The sequence below is a fragment of the Anoplophora glabripennis genome, unplaced genomic scaffold (assembly GCF_000390285.2).
Source record: "Anoplophora glabripennis isolate ALB-LARVAE unplaced genomic scaffold, Agla_2.0 scaffold4, whole genome shotgun sequence".
NCBI classification, from domain to species: domain Eukaryota; kingdom Metazoa; phylum Arthropoda; class Insecta; order Coleoptera; family Cerambycidae; genus Anoplophora; species Anoplophora glabripennis.
This window is the reverse complement of record NW_019416568.1, coordinates 3,256,398-3,275,452: the sequence shown is the minus strand read 5'-3', so window position 1 is coordinate 3,275,452 and position 19,055 is coordinate 3,256,398. Positions and strand designations below refer to the sequence as shown.

At 33.1% G+C, this 19,055-nt stretch overlaps 2 protein-coding genes across 5 annotated transcripts in view; one reads left to right on the top strand and one right to left on the bottom strand.

The window, feature by feature from the left end:
- LOC108917427 (mitogen-activated protein kinase kinase kinase 11) overlaps nucleotides 1-10,747 on the top strand; it is a 94,090-nt gene extending 83,343 nt beyond the window's left edge. For 3 of the 4 annotated variants that reach the window (XM_018724006.1, XM_018724007.1, XM_018724005.1), the window contains exons 8-11: nucleotides 1,045-1,218; nucleotides 3,558-3,650; nucleotides 5,555-5,693; nucleotides 5,795-10,747. In XM_018724006.1, the coding sequence (XP_018579522.1) occupies nucleotides 1,045-1,218; nucleotides 3,558-3,650; nucleotides 5,555-5,693; nucleotides 5,795-6,839 (1,451 nt within the window). In that variant the 3' untranslated portion in view covers nucleotides 6,840-10,747. The remainder of the gene's footprint in view (nucleotides 1-1,044; nucleotides 1,219-3,557; nucleotides 3,651-5,554; nucleotides 5,694-5,794) is intronic. The other variant, XM_018724008.1, reaches the window with a different exon arrangement.
- A 4,665-nt stretch (nucleotides 10,748-15,412) lies between these two features.
- LOC108917434 (N-alpha-acetyltransferase 16, NatA auxiliary subunit) overlaps nucleotides 15,413-19,055 on the bottom strand; it is a 94,138-nt gene continuing 90,495 nt past the window's right edge. Inside the window, exons 10-11 of the mRNA XM_018724024.1 lie at nucleotides 18,679-19,022; nucleotides 15,413-16,520 (exon numbers count right to left, since the gene is read on the bottom strand). Of these exons, the coding sequence (XP_018579540.1) occupies nucleotides 16,329-16,520; nucleotides 18,679-19,022 (536 nt within the window). The 3' untranslated portion in view covers nucleotides 15,413-16,328. The remainder of the gene's footprint in view (nucleotides 16,521-18,678; nucleotides 19,023-19,055) is intronic.

Here is a 19,055-nt window from a genome sequence, read left to right as displayed (position 1 = left end):
TTCAAGATTTTAACCTCAAAAAGTTTTGATCTAAAATATTCTGATTTTGCAGCATAACAAACATTCTGTGTAATTCATTTAATAATTATTCATACCAGGCTATTTATGGACTGTCATAACATATGCTCACTAAGATGTCAATATGATATGTCAATCATTTATTTATAAATTTGTTTTAATAAAATTAACTTAATGCTCTGAATCTTGAAAACAAATGACGAAATCTCTTTTTCAATATTCTATTACCCATACAATTTATGGTATGTTAATCTGAAACCACTTATACACATACAGTGTGTTACACTTTGAGTAGCACCACCATCATATTTTGGAACACATGGGTCGATGTTCAAATTTTTTTTCAGCATGGGGTACTTGATGAGGTATTACCATATGTAATTTTTGTTTACCCTGTTATTATGGCCTACTATATTCAAAACTTTGCTAACAATTGGAAAATCTTACTAAGCATTGAAAAAACCTGATAACTTGATTGAATTGTCCGTATTTCCATTTGCCGATACCAAATTTTCATTTTAATGAAAGTGCAAGGTGTGCTTTAGTAAATATAATTTTTAAAGTGCATCGAAAATATTTAATCAGTATCAAATAGGCATCCAGTATTTTTTTGTATTTGTAAGGCATTGTTAATGTAATGCCAAAGATTATATAGCACCAGAGTTTTCCATTTTTTTTACTAAAAGAAATACTCTGTATGAATTATCAAACTGAAATTTTTGGTATTAGCAAATACAGCTATGAACAATTCAATTAAAAAAAATTTCTTCATGCAATTTTCCAATTTTTGGCAACATTTTTTGGGGCTACAAAATTTATTATAACAAGTTACGTATGATGACGTCGATTTCATTTTGTTTTTAATCCACCCATCTGTTCAAAAAAAATGAGGGCAGTTTTACTCAAATTGGAACACATTGCCGTTGCGATTACACGTACACACATATTATACTCTGCTGCTTGCGGGAAATGGTAAAGCTATCACTTTATGAGAGAATACTTGGCAGAGTAGGTTGTTTCTTTCAGTACCAGCTGACGGAGTGAAGGGGAAAACTTGGGGTCCGAGCACGTGCCATCAGCGTGAAAGGGGCCAGATTACCATGCTCAGGCCTAACCCGAACAGAGGCGCGATGTGGTCGAAAAGCGCCCCGAACTTGGACAAAACGAGGACGGTGCAGAGCCGGCCAGCGCACGAAATAGGTAACACATCCCCTACAGATAGTAACAAATCTGGGCTACAGCTATTGATAAACAAAGTATCCGCTTTAACACCCCTCTCTGAATGGAAAAGGTTTGGAAGTACCCCGCGTAACAATAGTTTCCCTACAAATAATGCTTCTCTAATACCAAAATCTGGGCTGGGGAAAAATAATCGACTAAGTAGATCTATCGGGAACATATCCCAGTCGCATTATGATACTGTGTTTAGCACTGATAGTTTTGTTATAGCTAGGGGCGTCAGCAATTCCGTTGACTTCGGGAGTGATTATATAAAGGTTAATGAAAATGATGGTGATACACAACATTTATTGAACGATACCAACACCACTATCTAAATATAACACTGATATTTAAACAGACCAATTCGCGATCTTACGTGAAATTTATTCGTTCCGAAACAGTGGAACTGAAAATATAAAATCATTTTTCAAAAATATTAGACAATATAATGCTGAAAAATGTTCAATTAATAAATTCATTTCTTTTTTTTAGAAAATTGGAATCAACAAATTTTAAAGGAGCCTCTATAATTTCATTGTTTCTTTAAATCTTATATGACAAAAAAAAATGAGCACTTACAACATACTTACATAAACAATTTGAAAAAATGATAGTGTATATTAAGTTCTACAGATGAAATACAATTTTTAGTGGCACCCTCTTTAGCAGCGTTTTTATTTCGTCCTGTTGTAGTGGCCATTGGTGGATTTTTTAAACAAAAAAAAGATTTCCTAATTAAAAATTTGAGACTTCTAAGAGGGTTTAAACATTTAGAATTTTGACTTTTCATTCAGTCTTTCTAGTATTAATTTTTTTATTGGTTACAGATCGTAAGTAGTAGTAATTTAATTTATTCAATAACCAAATTATATAACATAGAATAGGACCAAAAAAATAACAAATGAACAAAAAAACCATTGGCTAGTGACTAGATAGCGTAAATTAATTTTTTAAGTAATAAAGTATGCCATCATTTTTAACTAAATTTTAAGTTTTCGTATATATATAAATACTTTTAGTACTTTTTCGATAATTTATTTATGTCCAAAAAAATACTACGCGAAATTAAGCGGAAACGTTTTAATGTAATACTTTTTCCACAATACCTGTATAATGCAAAAATTGATATGGTTACATTCCATTTGAAATTTTGTACTTTTGTATTGTTTTTTTTATGAAATCAACTTTTGCATTGCTTGTGGTACTAGTTTTTCAAATATTTAATTCAAAATTTTTAACCAAGGCGTGTCTCAGGAGAGCCTGCCGAATATAATATGTAAGTCCTATATAAATCCCCCGATAGTTAAGTTTTTTTTTAGTTTTAAGCACAGTAGCATGTTTTAGAAATTCCATAAAAATTGTTTTATTTAGCTTAATTTCTTAAGTAGTGTTTGATTTATGTAATTTAGTTAGGTAAATTAGATTTTTATTGCTATTTTATTTTATGTAGCGCTTCATGAATACGTTTCACTTTTTATTATTTTACTTCATTTTTTTTTGTGTCCTTTATGTGTCGTGAAACATATTCAGAGCCGTTTTCTTTCATTTGGTGATGGTCTATTTTTAATGTAATTTGATTTTCAATAAACATTGCTAAAATGTTTTTTAATTACTGTTATTTTATTTTTCACACGCATGTCCTTTTTTGGGATTTCCGCACATATTGTCTTTAATAAAAGCTCTTAACCGCTGGATAAAATGCTTCGAATGGTCTGTCGTAGAAGTAATCGCCCCCTTTTTAGATGTAGCATTTTGTCCAAGTGTAAACTGCCAAAGATACAGGGTGGTCCATCTGGTCCAAATGATTTTTCTCAAAAAAAAATAAAAACATTATTCTCAAATAACTTTAAACACTTTCTGATGACTTATTATGTAGGATTTAACTTGATAAAAAACTAAAAAATTTATATATTTATTTCGTTCAAATTTTATAAAAATCGTATTCGGAACACCTTGTGCAGTGGTTAGTACATTTTTCAAAACGGCGTTTTGAAAAACTGAGTTTGTGTTATTAAAACGAAATTTAGTTGGACTGTAAAGACGATTTCAGTGTTCCCTGCCATGTTTTTTCGTTCTTTACAGTTTAACTTGCGGTTACGTTAGGATATACGTAACCCAAACTGATTAACCTACTTGTTTTCTGTGTAACAGACTAAAAAATTTTACTACTTAACAACAATTAACAAACAGAAACTGGAAAAGCCTTGTAGTCCTTTTGCTTTTGTCGTAACTCCTTTTTTTATTTTGCAATTTTGTGTAGTAGCTGAAGTGTTATGATTAATATAAACAGACGCTAGATAGTTTATTTGCGTTAACAGATTATGCGCCGCCAGAAGATTGGGGTCCCGAGTATCCTATTCCAGGAGCGATTCGACATAATGTGCCAATACCTACTTTGTACAGTGCAGACGGTAAGTTAAAAGATACCAACATATGTTTAATATATTTTCCAAGAAATTGTGTAACAAAATACTGCTTTTCATATTAATTGTTATAGAGACAATGCAATTTAAAAAATACTTGTGTAGGACTCGAATAATAACATTAACAAATGATGCTTAAAATATATTTCTGCAGAAATGGGAACGTAAATTATTTGAGAAAAAGAATTCGTGAAAAACATTCAAAGAAAATCATAATAGTTATTTATGTACAGATGTCAAAGTTTTCAATTTTTGTAGTTTGTTCGTGACAAGACCATAAAGATGCAGGTTTTGCTGAGATGCTTGTTAAATTTTTCCATTGATCTTAATAATACCTTTACTTTGTTAATTCAAATCTTTGTTTTGGAGTCATTATTTGAATGTCATTTTATTTTACGTACGCAAATACTTCACAGACACTATTACTTCACATTCGCTTTTACTTCACAACTACTGATTATATCTAATCAAGTGAGTCTGTGAAACATTTGCGTACCTATGTCAATAGAAATGGTTATTTATGTAACGAGATCAAAAAGTTGCATTTAATCTGGACCGACAAGCCAATGATGCCACAAAAATGCAAATTTTGCAGGGATACATACAGTGCGTCCCAGAAGTATCGCAAAAAATTCGTATTTGATTTTGTGTTTCGTTTTCACAAAAACGCTAAAACACGTCAGTTAGTAAATAGGAATTGTTCTTTTGTCACGTTGCTTAAACCTTCTTTGCGCTATGTTTCATAAACCTATCGACATTTATTTTTAAATAGCCCTACCTTATTTTTTATGCGTAAATGGATAGCCCTTTTGAAGGGAAATCAGTCGATATAGAGTTTGGCCTACTTTACTTTGACAGGTGCAAAAAAAAGCCAACAATTGGAATGTACATGGTCTAAAATAACAATAAAAGTAGGTATCACAAACTGATGCGAGAACAGTGTCACAGCAAAAAAATGTGTTGTGGTTGATTGTAGGTATATGTTTTTATGTAGATTGGGTAGGTTCACCCGATCACAGCGGCTAGGCATTGTTTTGAAGACGACAGTTAGCGAATGCAATAGTCATATCATTGTGATAGTTACAAATGCCATAACTTTACATTACGATGGTGTTGCGTTTAAGTGAGAAACAAAGAATTGAAATCCTAATTATGGTTGGTACGGAGATAGGATACGTAGTTATGATGAAATATGCCAAGTATCCGGAACAACCAATACTTCCGTCTACAGTATGCAGATTAGTACACAAATTTGAAAACTTTGGACATGTTAGAGATCTGTCTAAATCCAGAAGGCCAACGACAGTGACGGAAAATGATAGGCAAAATGTTATATTTAGCTGTCACTGTAAATCCACACACTGCGGTTTGTCCTATCGCCGAAAACGCCTACATATCATTACATAAAAAGATACCTACAATCAACCAAAACACAAAACATCTACAAATTCTCATTTTCTGCTGCGGCACTGTTCTCGCATCAGTTTGTGATACCTACTTTTGTTGTTATTTTAAACCATATCCATTCCAATCGTTGACTTTTTTTTCAACAAACCAATTCCCCTCAAAAAGGCCAACCAATTAAGCCTAAAAAAGAAGGTAATACTACTTAAAAAAAATGTCGATAATGTCGTAGGTTTATGAAACATAGCGGAAAAAAGGTTTAAGCAACGTGACAAAACGACAATTCCTATTTACTAATTGACGTGTTTTAAAACAAAATAAAAAACGAATTTTTTGCGTTACTTCTGAGAGGCACTATATAAAATTTTTCCATCGTCCGTAATAATTTAGCTTCACTTTGTAAATCAATATTAAACTCTAGACTATCTCGATGTTTATTAAATGAACCAGCAATAAGGCCAATTTTAATTAACACGTGTACTTTGCAGGACAGAGACTGAAACCAAAGTTCAGCATAGTGGAATTAGTTTTGTATAATATAGCAGCTATGCTAGCAGGTGTAGCATCAGGATACGATGTTCGATTATCAAATGTATCGCCGTTACATCCCAGACTTCAACCAAATAGGTAAATATTAATATCAGTTCAGTGATTAAGTGCCTTAACTTCGCTCACTAGGAAATGTATATTTTAAAATTAATTTATCTAATTTCTACATGTTGTTGCAGGCTAGAAATAACTGAACTACCTGCCTGGAGGCCCGTAGAAAACCAAGATTACGAATATTCCACAACTTCAGGCTACAACCACAATACCTACCACGGTCCCACCAAACATTATCGTCCTATGTTGACAGGATCGCAATTAATAAATGTACAGTACGAGGAGAAGAGGCCGTTAAGGTTCACAGATTCACCGCAGCACCACCCACCCAACCCATCACCTAGAAGGAAGTCCAGCTCAACTAGTAATGACGGATCCGAATTATACACCCCGTATGAACGAAGTGCAACGATTTACATCCCCGGTGACTACCAACCTTGCCAGAGTGAAACGGGACATTGTCTAGGTTGTTGCGTGCGACCTGAGCCTAGTAGTTATGCTTACAATCAATATCACGACGTCGGCTACGCGGGGTACAGCTCAGAATACAGCGGTTCAACGACGATGTATGGTTATGGGACTGATTATGCATACGATAATCCAAGTAGTATTAGTAGCCATAGTGGTTCTAGGACTCCACAAAGGTTACCCGCTCACACCCACAGGCGAACACCTTCCAATGTTTCAAACGCTAGTTCAACTACCACGAGTGGGTCGAATGTAAATCCAAGTTTCCGACTAGAAGATGAATACACACCCACGCACTATTTACCTAGGAGACCTCAGTACGACTATGATTATAACACGAGTTCTTACTCCCGACAGAATTCGCAGGATTCTAATTTCGAAAGGCCCACAACTTTGGAAACGTCCGGTTATACGAAACTACGTTCTAGCTTGAAACGGAATAATTACCAAGCCACGCAAGGGCACTCCGGAGGGAACACCCCCACGAACCCCACACCTCCCGACAGTTTGACGAGCGACGACAGCTCGTACGTTTCGGCAAAAGACAGCAATAGCAGCGTAAGTAGAGTTAGATTCTCACCCACCACTCTTATTGACCTACCTGTACCTGGGCAGCATCAAGATCCCACCATTCCTATGCAAGCGAGAAGGACAAGGCAGAGGCCGTCCCTCGCTGAAATGGAAAAGGAGTTCTTATCATAACCTTATTTGTATTATATTAGTTGCAATGTGGCTTTTGTAATATTTTATATGTAAAGTCTGGAGTTTTAAATATCTGTGTAAACTGAAAAGCAATATTTTATGTTATACCTTGCAGTACAAAAGGTAAAACGATTTATGAGGTAAACTTTTGAAAGATATATAGCCGAGTTATTGTTTTTCATTAGTGATAGCATGATTAGTTTGTTAAAAATTGATATGTAATTGATCGAAGAATGTGACCGGTCATTTTTGGTCATTTTTAAATTTCAAAAGTTATGTTTCCATTGAATTGGTCTTGTAAACTATAGAGCGTTCAAAAATGATTAAAAGCCACGCGAGACCGAGCTTATGCAACCAACATTGCACGATTGGTACTGTCAATGGAATTGGAATTAACGATTCATTCATTCATTCAACCGTTACGGCTCAAGATAACGCAATCACAGCCGGTGAAACTGAATGTTGGATTTTGTTATAATTTTGATCTTATTGCTTTAAGGGGTTACACCACTGTAATGGCCTAAAAACGTGTTTTTGACAATTTTTTTTTAATAGAACGAAAGGTAATAGAAAAAATTATTTAAGTATGTTATTAGGCATGTATTAAGTGTACAGAACAATTTTTTCTTTAAAAATTATTTCAAAATGGCGGCACTGGAGCCATTCTCCTTAAGCATGTCGCAGTCGAGGCGTTCCACGGCACGCACTGGAACTGGTGTTTTTTCAAGGTTTTGACGAAAAAAGGGCAGTTATTTGTTTATAACAATAATTGTTTAAATAACTTATCGAAAAATCTGTGTGTTTCCCTTCAAAATGTTGTTTTAAATATGTGGTTAAAATTTCAAAAGAAAATATTTAAAATTGTTGGAGTTATGATGCGTGCTTTCAAGTCGAGACAAATGTGTAAGTTTTAAAATAAGTTTTATACATGAACGTGCACTGATGCTACACTAACGTACTTTTGTTTCAAAATTTTGTTTGAATTGTACATGCATACTCCCTAACGACATCTATGAGTATATTAGAGAAGTTATAAATCAATAGGTAAGAAGGTATGCGGTACCTTCTGAGCGAGTATGTTCATAGCACAGGTAGCCGAATGAGAGATGCCCGACATACGCCAGGAAAAGCACAAAATTAAAAAAAAAAATTTTTTCGTGTATAAAACCTTTTACCTCGTTCTAGAAGGTTCAAACTGCCTTTTAAGCAAAAAAAAACGATTTTTCTAAAATTCTACAGTGGTGTAACCCCTTAATTTTACCGAAATTTAAATTACTTGTAATCATTTATGAAAGTTCTGTACAATGATACCAAATATGTTGCTTTTAAGTAAACAAAACATAAAACTAAAGTATAAATAATAACTAGCCAAAGACTATAAAAAATCTTAGATCCAGAAAAACATTGCTGACAAACAATTTTCTTCCCATATAGGTCATCCAAAACTTTTTGAACAGGATACATGAGGAATGACATTACACGTACCTAACAAAATGAAGGGTTATTTAAAAATCGGCAAGTGATTAAGGAAAGTGACCAATTTTGATCATTTTGTTTTTCGTTTCTAAACAGTTTTTGTACTTTTATTGGATTTTGCTTCCATTTTAATACGAGTAAATGCAAACTAACAACACTAAATTATATAGTGACCCAAAATTTGGCCCGTTTCGGCGACCTCACAAATTCGATTGGAAAGTGGTCTAAATAATAGCTTGTGCTGATATTTTAGAGTAGGCAAAATTTTAAGTTGAGCATAGTTGTTGTTTTAGATATATGACAAGTAGGGTTGCCAGATTTCCTGGCTCCGGGTTAACATGTCATTTCTCCGGGTTTTCTTTGTTACGGAAAAAAACATTTCCTGATTCCTGAACTTTATAGATATTTCCTGATTGCATCCTTTTTTTTAGACATCGATTTCTTCGAAAACAACAATTTGTCTCCCTGATTGCATTTGCAAATGCAATTATTTTTTACAAAAATCTTTTATAACTTTTTTGTTACAATATTTTTAGTAAAATGTAATGAAAGATTTGAAATGAACGGAAAATTTTACGTTATAAATGTTACTGCTTGTATTTGTTGAGAATTTTAAGATATTGCAAGAGGTCACCGAGAATGTCGGATTCGCCTTGGCGTGGATTAATCAAATAACGAGTTCAATTTGCCATATCCTAAAAATTGAATGTATGCTCAACCTAAAATTTCACTTACATTAAACTGTCACTATAAGTTATCATTTAGACCACTTTTGAATTGAATTCTTGAGGTCGACGAAACGGGCGAAAAAATTATACTATTAAAGTAAATTATTTATTTTATTTATATTTATTTTATTTAAATGATAGTAACTGGTGATTTTAAATATTTGATGGTCATTTTTTATTGTGACCTATCGTTTATAGTTACTGACTTTAGTCATAGTTTGATACGTAGGTGCCGTCGCTACAGATAATACAGTGTATAGTTGACTCGTATCTCTTCACTGTCCTGTTCAAAATTTCTTTGTTCTCTTGTATAATTTATCGTCTTCAGTATTCAAAACACATATTTTGCAATTAATAACAAAAAACTTTGGTCATTTTAAATATTTGCCATTTTCAAATGTGATTGGTCACTGATTTTGATAATTAATTTTCTCTTGAACTTGAATATGTAGCACCGATATTATATCGTTTTCTGTAATTTATACACCTTCACAATCTCATAGTACAGGATTCAATTATATGACAGAAAAAAAGTTTACCCTAATACTTACTCAGTTTTTTCAGTGCCATCTAATAAAAAAAAAATAATGTAACACTCCCATTCCAGAATAAGATCATAAAGAAAATATTTTTTTCTTAAACCTCCATTTTTACTAGTCATTGTTGTAATAAATTGTCGATTATTGGTTGAGGTATAATTAGTGTATAATTTTATAGGAATAATGAAAGCTTATTACAAAGTTTTGACTGTTAAGGGATTTCTCATACCTTTGGAGAGCAAGGCCGAAGTAATCAAGAAGCCGCCTGCACAATTTTTTGGGAAAAATATAATAAAAAATGTATGAAAAATAAAAAACTCGCATAATTGTCCAAAATTGACCAAAAATTAATTATCTGATCTCAAAGTGTCAAGGCTTGGTTTTCGCTATTCAGTTTCTTTTTTTCTTCAGAAATATAACGTGATGTTTTACCTACTTTCTCTCTTTCTCTTGGGGAAATATAGGAATCTCTAAATTGTTGATATCGATCCACCCTGTACAGTTAAATCAGAAGTATCAAAGAACATGGTAATATATGTTTTATAACTATTAACTTAAGATTGTTAAACTTACTATTTTTAGTAGTCCTTTTGAATCAGGACTATACTTCCTTATATCATTCCTTGCATTAGAAGAAAATTGTATTAAAAAAAGGTAACTGAGTAAGTATCAAGTTTTACATTTTGTAACTTTAGTGGATAAATATATGGTCATTGATGAATGTAAGACATATCCAAACGTTTCCCCCTTTCAGTAGATTATCGTGTAGGCTTTCAAGATGAGGTTTTGATGAGTTTGGTGACCTTACAATCATTTATGCTCATGCTGACTTATTCGTCGACGATATTTGAATATTTAATCGTTACTAGTCTAATTTTATTATGTAAGATATTAACTCTAAATTAGATTTTAAATTCGGTATTTATTTTTTAATTTCGAAATTAATCTGTCGTGGGGGAGATTACAAGAAAAGCGAGCTCTTTAACAAAGGTATTTACTAGTCTAGTATTATCAGGCCGAAAAAATTATTTAAACTAATTAATTATAAATTGCTGTGTTTACTTGTATTTTTTATGTGTAGGCACACTCAGTCCCTTTGTTAAAGTTGTAATTTCTCACATTAGAGGATTCTGCTCAAGCCTTTATTAAAATTGTTAAACGTTAAGTCCTTGTTTGTATCCTAGCAACTGAATTGTAAATTATACAATCCATAGTGCCTGTGCAGCTTGTGTACAAGTGATATTATAACCTTATAGTCATTTATGTGCAATTTTTTATGCATGGTTTTATATGGCTCACAATTTTTGTGCCGGAGATTTTTTTTTTATTTGAAATTTAATCAACTCTAAATGGAAACATTATTTAAAATACATTCTATTTGCAAATATGAGGGAAAATCTTTCTGGTGATTATTTTTTTTTAATATAATAATTTTGTTGTCTTCAGCACTCAAAAAAAATGATTTATTCGCAAGAATGCATCAGAAATGAAGACTGTCCTTAACATTCCATGATTTTACACTTTTTGCACATCAAAAATGCCGTACTATTTTAATTATTTTTAATCTGACCAAGTTTTATAAATTATTTATAAAGTAACACCCCGTTCATTACTAAATGTACTTAAATTTTAATAATAATTTGTGTTGGAGTATTAAAAATCACATGTACTTTGAATTTTAATAAAAAAATTCTCTGTTAAAACGGAGAGTAATATATTTTATAATATTGTGGCCATTATGTAATATTAAATAACCGGAAAGGTTCAGTATTTGAATATATATTGTAAATATCTTATATATACAAACTCTAGTTGTAGTTAACACTTCTGTGGCTTCCACAATTGATTATATATCAAGTTAGATTTATTTATTAAAACATTGTATTATACATTCCAAGATATCTTTATCACAAGAAAATTTACTTAATACTCATATTGTGTGAATGATGTAACAGTCAATAGAGTTTTTAAAAATGTCCTGTTGTTTTATTTTGACGATTTTCAGTGTTTGGGATAACTGGTATTTTATTGTCAGTTGAGCTAATCAGAAAATATTTTTAAAAATTTGTCGAACGAGGCCGAACATTAAAAAATATGGACATATTTCCTTTGGTGGACAAATCTCTCTAACTCTTCCAGATTTCGAGATTTTCCATTTTTTTCCTAAACAGAGGCATTCACACAAAAACCGACCATCCCCGTGTGTTCAGCGAGTTCGGTACCACCTTTAAACAAGCACTTTAATTATTTGCCAACTTTCATGAACTGATTTTCTCAAAAAGTTTTAGGGCTCAGAAATACCTGAAAAAAATCTGGTGGACTATAACAGCGCTGACAAATCCAAAACCGCAGTTTCTAGTTCCTCCAATTTTCGAGATATTCAAAATTTTTCCTTAACGGAGCCATTTGCACAAAAACCGACCATCACAGGGTTTTTAACGACCTCAGGTGCATAAGGAACCACCGTTAGAAACTTTTTTGAAAATTTTCGTGCCATTGGAAATGCATCATCCCAATTAAATTTTCGATCAGTGAAGTAGAACCCTAGATAAATGATACTGTAGATAGGAAACTTGAACAAATTTCGTGGTCAGTAAGAGCGCTAACTGTTGACACTTTCTCCAACTTCTATTGCTTTCCTTTTCTAGGAGTTATCGGTAATACAGCGAGTTAAATTACCTGTAGGTTAAAGATGCAAGCGCCATCTAGTTGTACGCTCTACAACTATATACCTATCCAATATTTATTTTAGGTATTCTGCCGCCGCTAAATTTAAAATTACATAACAAATCTCACCCTACACAGATCACTCAGAAATTGGTTTTGTAAAATAATTTTCACGTAGATAATTTTTGTCACCATGAGAAAATAAGTACATTTTATAAAAAGCATTAAAATCACTCAAGCATTAAAGACACTTTTAAAAGCTCTAATAGCCTTTCTACTTAAAATTAGAAATAATTTTGATACTAATTTTGTTGAAATGGTTATTGAAAAAATTTCAAATTTCAGTTCACATTTTGAAAAAAAAAGAGTAGAAATGATTATAGAGCAGCTTTCAGTGCTTTCTATATTTTATTAGCCTTCACGTTGAATAAAAAAATATTACAAGTAAATAATTTTACTAAACCAATCTGAATAATTCTTGTAATAGAGATTTATTATGCAACTTTAAATTTTTCGTTGTGTTGATATCCATAAAAAAAATACCTACCTCTGATCACGACAAACTTTCAGACATTTTTTATTAAAACAAACAAAAAAACTAAACATTTTATTATTAATAAAAAAATGTGATTATATGATCAGACATTATTATGTTATACAGTGAATGAAATGTCTAATAAAACACACTAAAAACACACCAACACTCGCCAAACTTAACCAACAATAAACATGAACAACATAAATTACATGAAATGATTCATTGAGTGGAACGCTCACTTGTGTCGATTGATCAATCAGGGTTCATTAAAATTTTCATGCCGCCTTCTATCGCTCAGAAACTACACTAAACTGCGGAGGAATGCTTTAGGAGGTAGCCAACTGTAACAGTTTCACTTTACTGGTATATTAAATAAACGTTTAATGTATAGATGGCACTGCATACGTTCCCATTGATATTAAATATTTTATCTGCTCCCACTATACAGGGTCGGAAAGTCCCCATGGTAAGTGAGATAACTTACCTCCCTACGGAAAAAACCGATTTCGGGTTATAAACGAACAAATAAATATTTAGTAATTATACAGTTATTACATTTAGTAACATTTATAAAATTTGTATAATTATTCCTCACGCATTTATTAATTGTCACATTTTCCTCAAAATGATTTGATTGCTCCATTTCAGTCATTGGAGGCTCAATATTATCTGACTGATCCATTAAAACGGCATGATGCGACGTACTACTAGAACCTGGAATTGAAGTGTCATTGTAAAGAATCCAGTTGGCTATTTCAGTTTTGTTACTTAAACCACCCACCATGTCTCTTGATTGCTAATACATCAACTCCTGTATTAGCCAGTAATATTACCGATGTTCTTCGGAATGAATTACCTGTATATGTTTCAGGATGTACTAGTTTCAAAAACTGTGCAATCTTATTAAACCTTTCACTGCTCCAGATGTAAATATTCGCTAAAAATTTATAGGGCTCAAACTGCTCCAGACGGATAAATTCGCATGAATAGTTAAATTGGATCAGGCTGCTCAAACCGTATATATTCGCAACCGTGCGCATAGTGACTCGGTTATTGCAATTGGTAAGGCGAATTTTTGCGGGCGAGCTTATACCGATTGTGACAAATATTTTTATGGAAAGAGGTACTGGTAATACTACCAAGATTGTTAATGTTTCTTTCAGTTTCTATTTAGTACATATACTGTATTTTATTCAAAATAAAATCGTAAAATTTATCGTAAATCGTAATTTAACACAACGTAATGTAAAACTATAAGTGGTCTAACTGCTCCAGATGTATATATTCGCACAAGATAAACAATCACGCACGGCACGGTAGCTACGTTCAGACGTATTGCGCAGCGAAAGGGTTAAGAATCATAGAAAGGGTATTCTTGCCGACTGGTTGGTTGTAACTTCTACCTGCTTGATAGCGCATAAAAAAGTGTGAAATTTCAATTTTAATTTCTAATCTAATCTTGATATATTTCTTGAGAATTTCTAGGTGAGAAACAGAACCCAGACGAGTAGTAATTGCAAACGTACGCGACATACCATTTTTAGAATCTCGAATTGTAACTACAATATCATCAAAATTTTTGAAGTTGAAGTCCAAAGTAAGTTGGCATAACTCATCAGAATGGCATGCTTCTGCAATGCCTAAGACCGTCACTACCTTCATTAGCAAATATGTTATCGGGTGCCTGAACGAGAAAATCGTTGACTTGTTCTCTTTTAAAATCGTTTTTTAGGTGTATAGGCGTCATTCTTACATTTCAAAAATACTCTCAGTTTGGGGTATTTTGATATATCCACGTTCTCCTCTATGAAAATATGTAGTTGACTTAATCATTGAGTATTCACTCCACAAACTCACTATTTTTGTTCTGGCACCATTCTTTGAAATTTCTATATGCTCGTCCGTAGGCGCACTTTTGACTTCTTGCGCAATAAAAATTCGCAGGCAGGATTTGCTGCACTTTCTATTTGAAAATCACTCATTTAGAAATAATTCAAAACCAGCAAAATTGCAACTTTTATGTATCTTTGTTTATAAACATCTTAGAAATGACAAAATACAAACAACTTTGTAAGATTTGTAAGATTTTGTAAGAGACTTTGTAAGATTTTGAAATAATGTCAAAATAAATTGATTAAGAAATGTCAAAAAATATAAACTAATCTTTATTTCATGAACGATAAAGAACTGTAGGAGCAAATAAAATGTTATATACCACGCAGCAGTTAAGTATAATTTACCGGTCTCGGACTCTATTGCCAGCCCTCGCTCCGCTCGGGCGCAAAATCATTCTCGACTGGTATTACTTACCTCCTTTATGGTGTACATAACTATTACATTAAATTAATAAAGATTTTTCTTCATACCGGAGTGTTCAGCGACCCCACTAGTGTATGGTACCGCTTTTAAATGAGCACTTTCTGAAAATTTTCATGGTCCATCCTGCTATACTCCTAAATATACTTACTTTTGGACTAATTCTCCTTATTAGAATTTTTTACTACCTTTATTATTTATTATTTACATTCAGCACAATCAATAAATGTGTTTTTGGTTCAAATAGACGAATTTTATTGCTTCCTAGTCGAGATGTAGCACGAAATCAGAGGGAATAAGGCACAAATATTGCTTAATTTTTTTATTAACCAAAATTTACAATGAAGATTATGTACCAAATTGATGCCGGTACATAATAATGATTATCTACAAACTCATGTAGTGAATATGATTAATTTTATAAGTCTAACTAATTTGCTGAGACTACACGCAAACAATATTGACTATTAATCACACGCTCAATTATGAACAACTGTAGCTAATCCTCGTGATTTGAAATCGGGAAAATTTTAGGGACGTCATGGTGCACGTTTCAATACCGACAAAAATTATATAAAAATCCACGGTAATTAAAAAACAAGACGATATCGAGAGTTAACGGAAAACGCACCATAATCGTAAGAGATTCTGCCTTTGACAAATATGAAGCTGTTCTACGGTATAGTGTCAGCAAAATTAGCATATTTTGGATAAATCCACTAGTAACACTCAAGTAGAAAACCCAACAATACAAACAGCTTTTTAAAAAGTCTTATCACCGTATTCACTCTTCTTAATCATTAAAATTAAAGGACTAATATGTAATTTCTTATATAAAATTTGAATATCTTAGATGTTAAACGAACGCGCCAAGTATACAAACAAAACGATCTGTCATCCTAACACGAAAACCTCAAGTCAATTGTAGGCATTTACAAGTCAGATATTTATTTAAAAAGTTACAATCGCCATAATAATGTTACTTGTAAATTGATATAATAATTTACAATTAATGTACAAATAAAAAAAAAGTAATGAGATATAAATAATTTGTAGACAATTTATTAAATTAAGTCCTGAGGTATACCAATATACCACCATAACTCAGTTATCAATTATATAAAAGAAAACGCTATTGGTTAATTGTCACACACTCACAGATAAGACACCTGTTGTTTCCCTGCGCGGTTGTTGGAGCGGTCTGCTATCCGTATCTAAACTGCCATCAGTTACTGTTGTAGTTATCCTGCTCTTGCGTCACGTGGTTAGTTTCGCTGGGGGACACCAATTCCGAGGGTGGTTTGAATGCCGCTGTGTATGGAAATCTCGAGTTACACTTCTTAACGAATTCTTCTAATTGAGCATCGCAACATCCAAAGTCGCCTTTTTTTAGCAAATTTAGTATCTCTGTACAAATCTGCAAAAAATATAACTATCTAAAGAAACATCATAATTATCCCATGTTCCAATTACCAACATACTAATTTATAAATATTAATACATGCGGGACAAAATTAACAGACCAACATACAAAATTTCAAAATTATATTTTAAAACGAAAACGATGTACCAGTGCAAGAGACGAACGTTTTCTTAGGCAATCTGCTATGAGGGTTTCTTTCGGTGTGCAGCAAAATGCAACGCTCTCTCAACGGTTAAAATAAAAATATTTTTATTGAAAACAAAGTTTGTCAGAAAAAAGTGTTGTACGTGCGAGCGTTTGCTGGAGAGTCTTCGTGTTGTGAAGTCGTTCGCAGGTATACGAGTAAGTATCTGGTCGTTGGCGCCAATCTGCCGTGGACCTTTCTTGGAACCATATCCCGTGTTGCACATTGTTTCTTGTCACTTGCAACAGGTAGGCCGGTCCGGGCGGCGTCAGGCTGGCGCTCTTGACATAATACTTAAAATGGGTCACTTGCAGACATGTGTACCCACAGCTTTAAGAACCAGTCAATCACTAGTTCGCGTTAAGGAATGACCTCGAAGCTATCCGAAATGTTTCAATTTCAGCTCGAGCAGTCAGAAGGCTAAAAGAAGCTGGACTGGCAAGTAGAAAACCAGCAATTGCACCACTGGTTACCAGACAGAATACCTTGTAAACAATTGGAAACGAGTTTTATTCACGGATGGAACTATAGTGAGGCTAAAATCTCCTGTCTCGCAGAGACCTGGAGAAAAATGTGCGCAATGCAATATCTCTCCAAAGTTTTTATTTGGTGGCGACTCTATGTTTTGGGTAGCAATTTTTTATAATGTTCGTACAGAGTTAGTCCCTACTCGACACAGATCTATGAATGCAAATTTCTATCTGGAGAAGAATGTAGTTGAACATGTAATTCCCTTTGGTCCTTTTTTGGGAGACAATTTTTTATTTATACAGGACAATGTTCGACCTCACATTGCTAGAGAATTACTGAATTACCTCAATGACGTTCATATACAGTTTATTGAGTGGCCATCAAAAAGTCCAGACATGAATCCGATAGAACATCTCTGGGACATGCTTAAAAGGAACATAAAACGTCATATACCTGCATTCCAAAGGGCGTCATTCAAAATTTCATTAGAAACATGCCTAGGCGTATCAATTAAATAATATTAATTAATTATTAATAATTATATGATTAAAAAGTAGAGGAGGCAAAACACGCTATTAATATTCCAATACTACCATCCATTGTGTTCTGTTACCATTTAATTGTTATTCACTTTTCCCACATAATTTTAATGATTGTTAATTTTATTACAATTAAATTGTAAAATTGGCATTTTTCGTATAATACCGTTAAACTAATTAAATAATGCAATTTTTGTGGTGAGTTAATTTTGTCCAGGAGTATGTTTATTGATAATACAATATACAACAAAATGCTTACGAAAATCATAAATGTAAAAATACAAACACCACAGACACACATCACATCACATACATACAAACAAGTGTAATATATTATATTATTAATAAGAAATTCGTTAAATTGCTCATAAAATGTAATTTTAACAGTTTTTCAAAGTTATCCTACAAGTTTAAGTAGTCAATATTCAAATTTCAAACAAAATTATGAATATTCTAATTAGACTGAATCTAATTCCAAGTCAGGATTCTGAAAAATAACCATAACCATGTATTTCCTTGTCTTGATGATAGGACGCAAAACAGCTGGATCGTTCGTCGGTTGTCTCACCTATGGCACACTGATGAGGACTAATAAGTCCGAAACAGGTCTCTGTCTGGTGGGTTAAACTGGCGAACGATCCTAGCTGTTGCACTAGGTGTTGCGGGTATAATTCAATGCCGGTAGAGACATATAGTCCTCGGAGTAGTTGTTTCTCGCAACACTGACAAATTAAAACATTGTCTTCGCCCTCTGTGGGTGGCAGTCGTGCAACAAGTACCTGCAATATAGCAGCAGATGGAGCCATTTGCGCTCCCGCGTACAATAGTTTTATGTTTGTTATTCTGGTTGTGTTATGAATTACACCGTAAACTACCCATTTAGTAGTTATGAAGGAAATAATAATCATAAAAACATTTAATTCAAATAAGCCGTAAACCCCCCGAAATATGTACTTACTTCAATATTTACATCTTGGTATTTATTGTTCAGACTGGTAACTAAACTGACTGCATGGCTCTGGCTCTTATTGTCGAGGTGGTACATCATCTTCGCCCCCTCAAACACGGCTCTTAAACTATTCGAATTGTTTTCCAAAAATTCCTTATTCAGTTCTTTAGCATCTTTCCCGTCGAAATAGATCTTAGTCTCCTGTGTGATCACTTCCTCCACGCTGGGATCCCAGTCGTCTTTCTGTTCTTGGATAATCCGGTGGAATCGTATTAGGCAGCTGTGAAGTTTAGGGTTTTTCGGATCGACTTTGTGGGCGCGTTTCAGAGACTGGAGCATGAGAAGGACTTTTTCTATAGAAAAAAGCAATACGTTTTAACTTTACC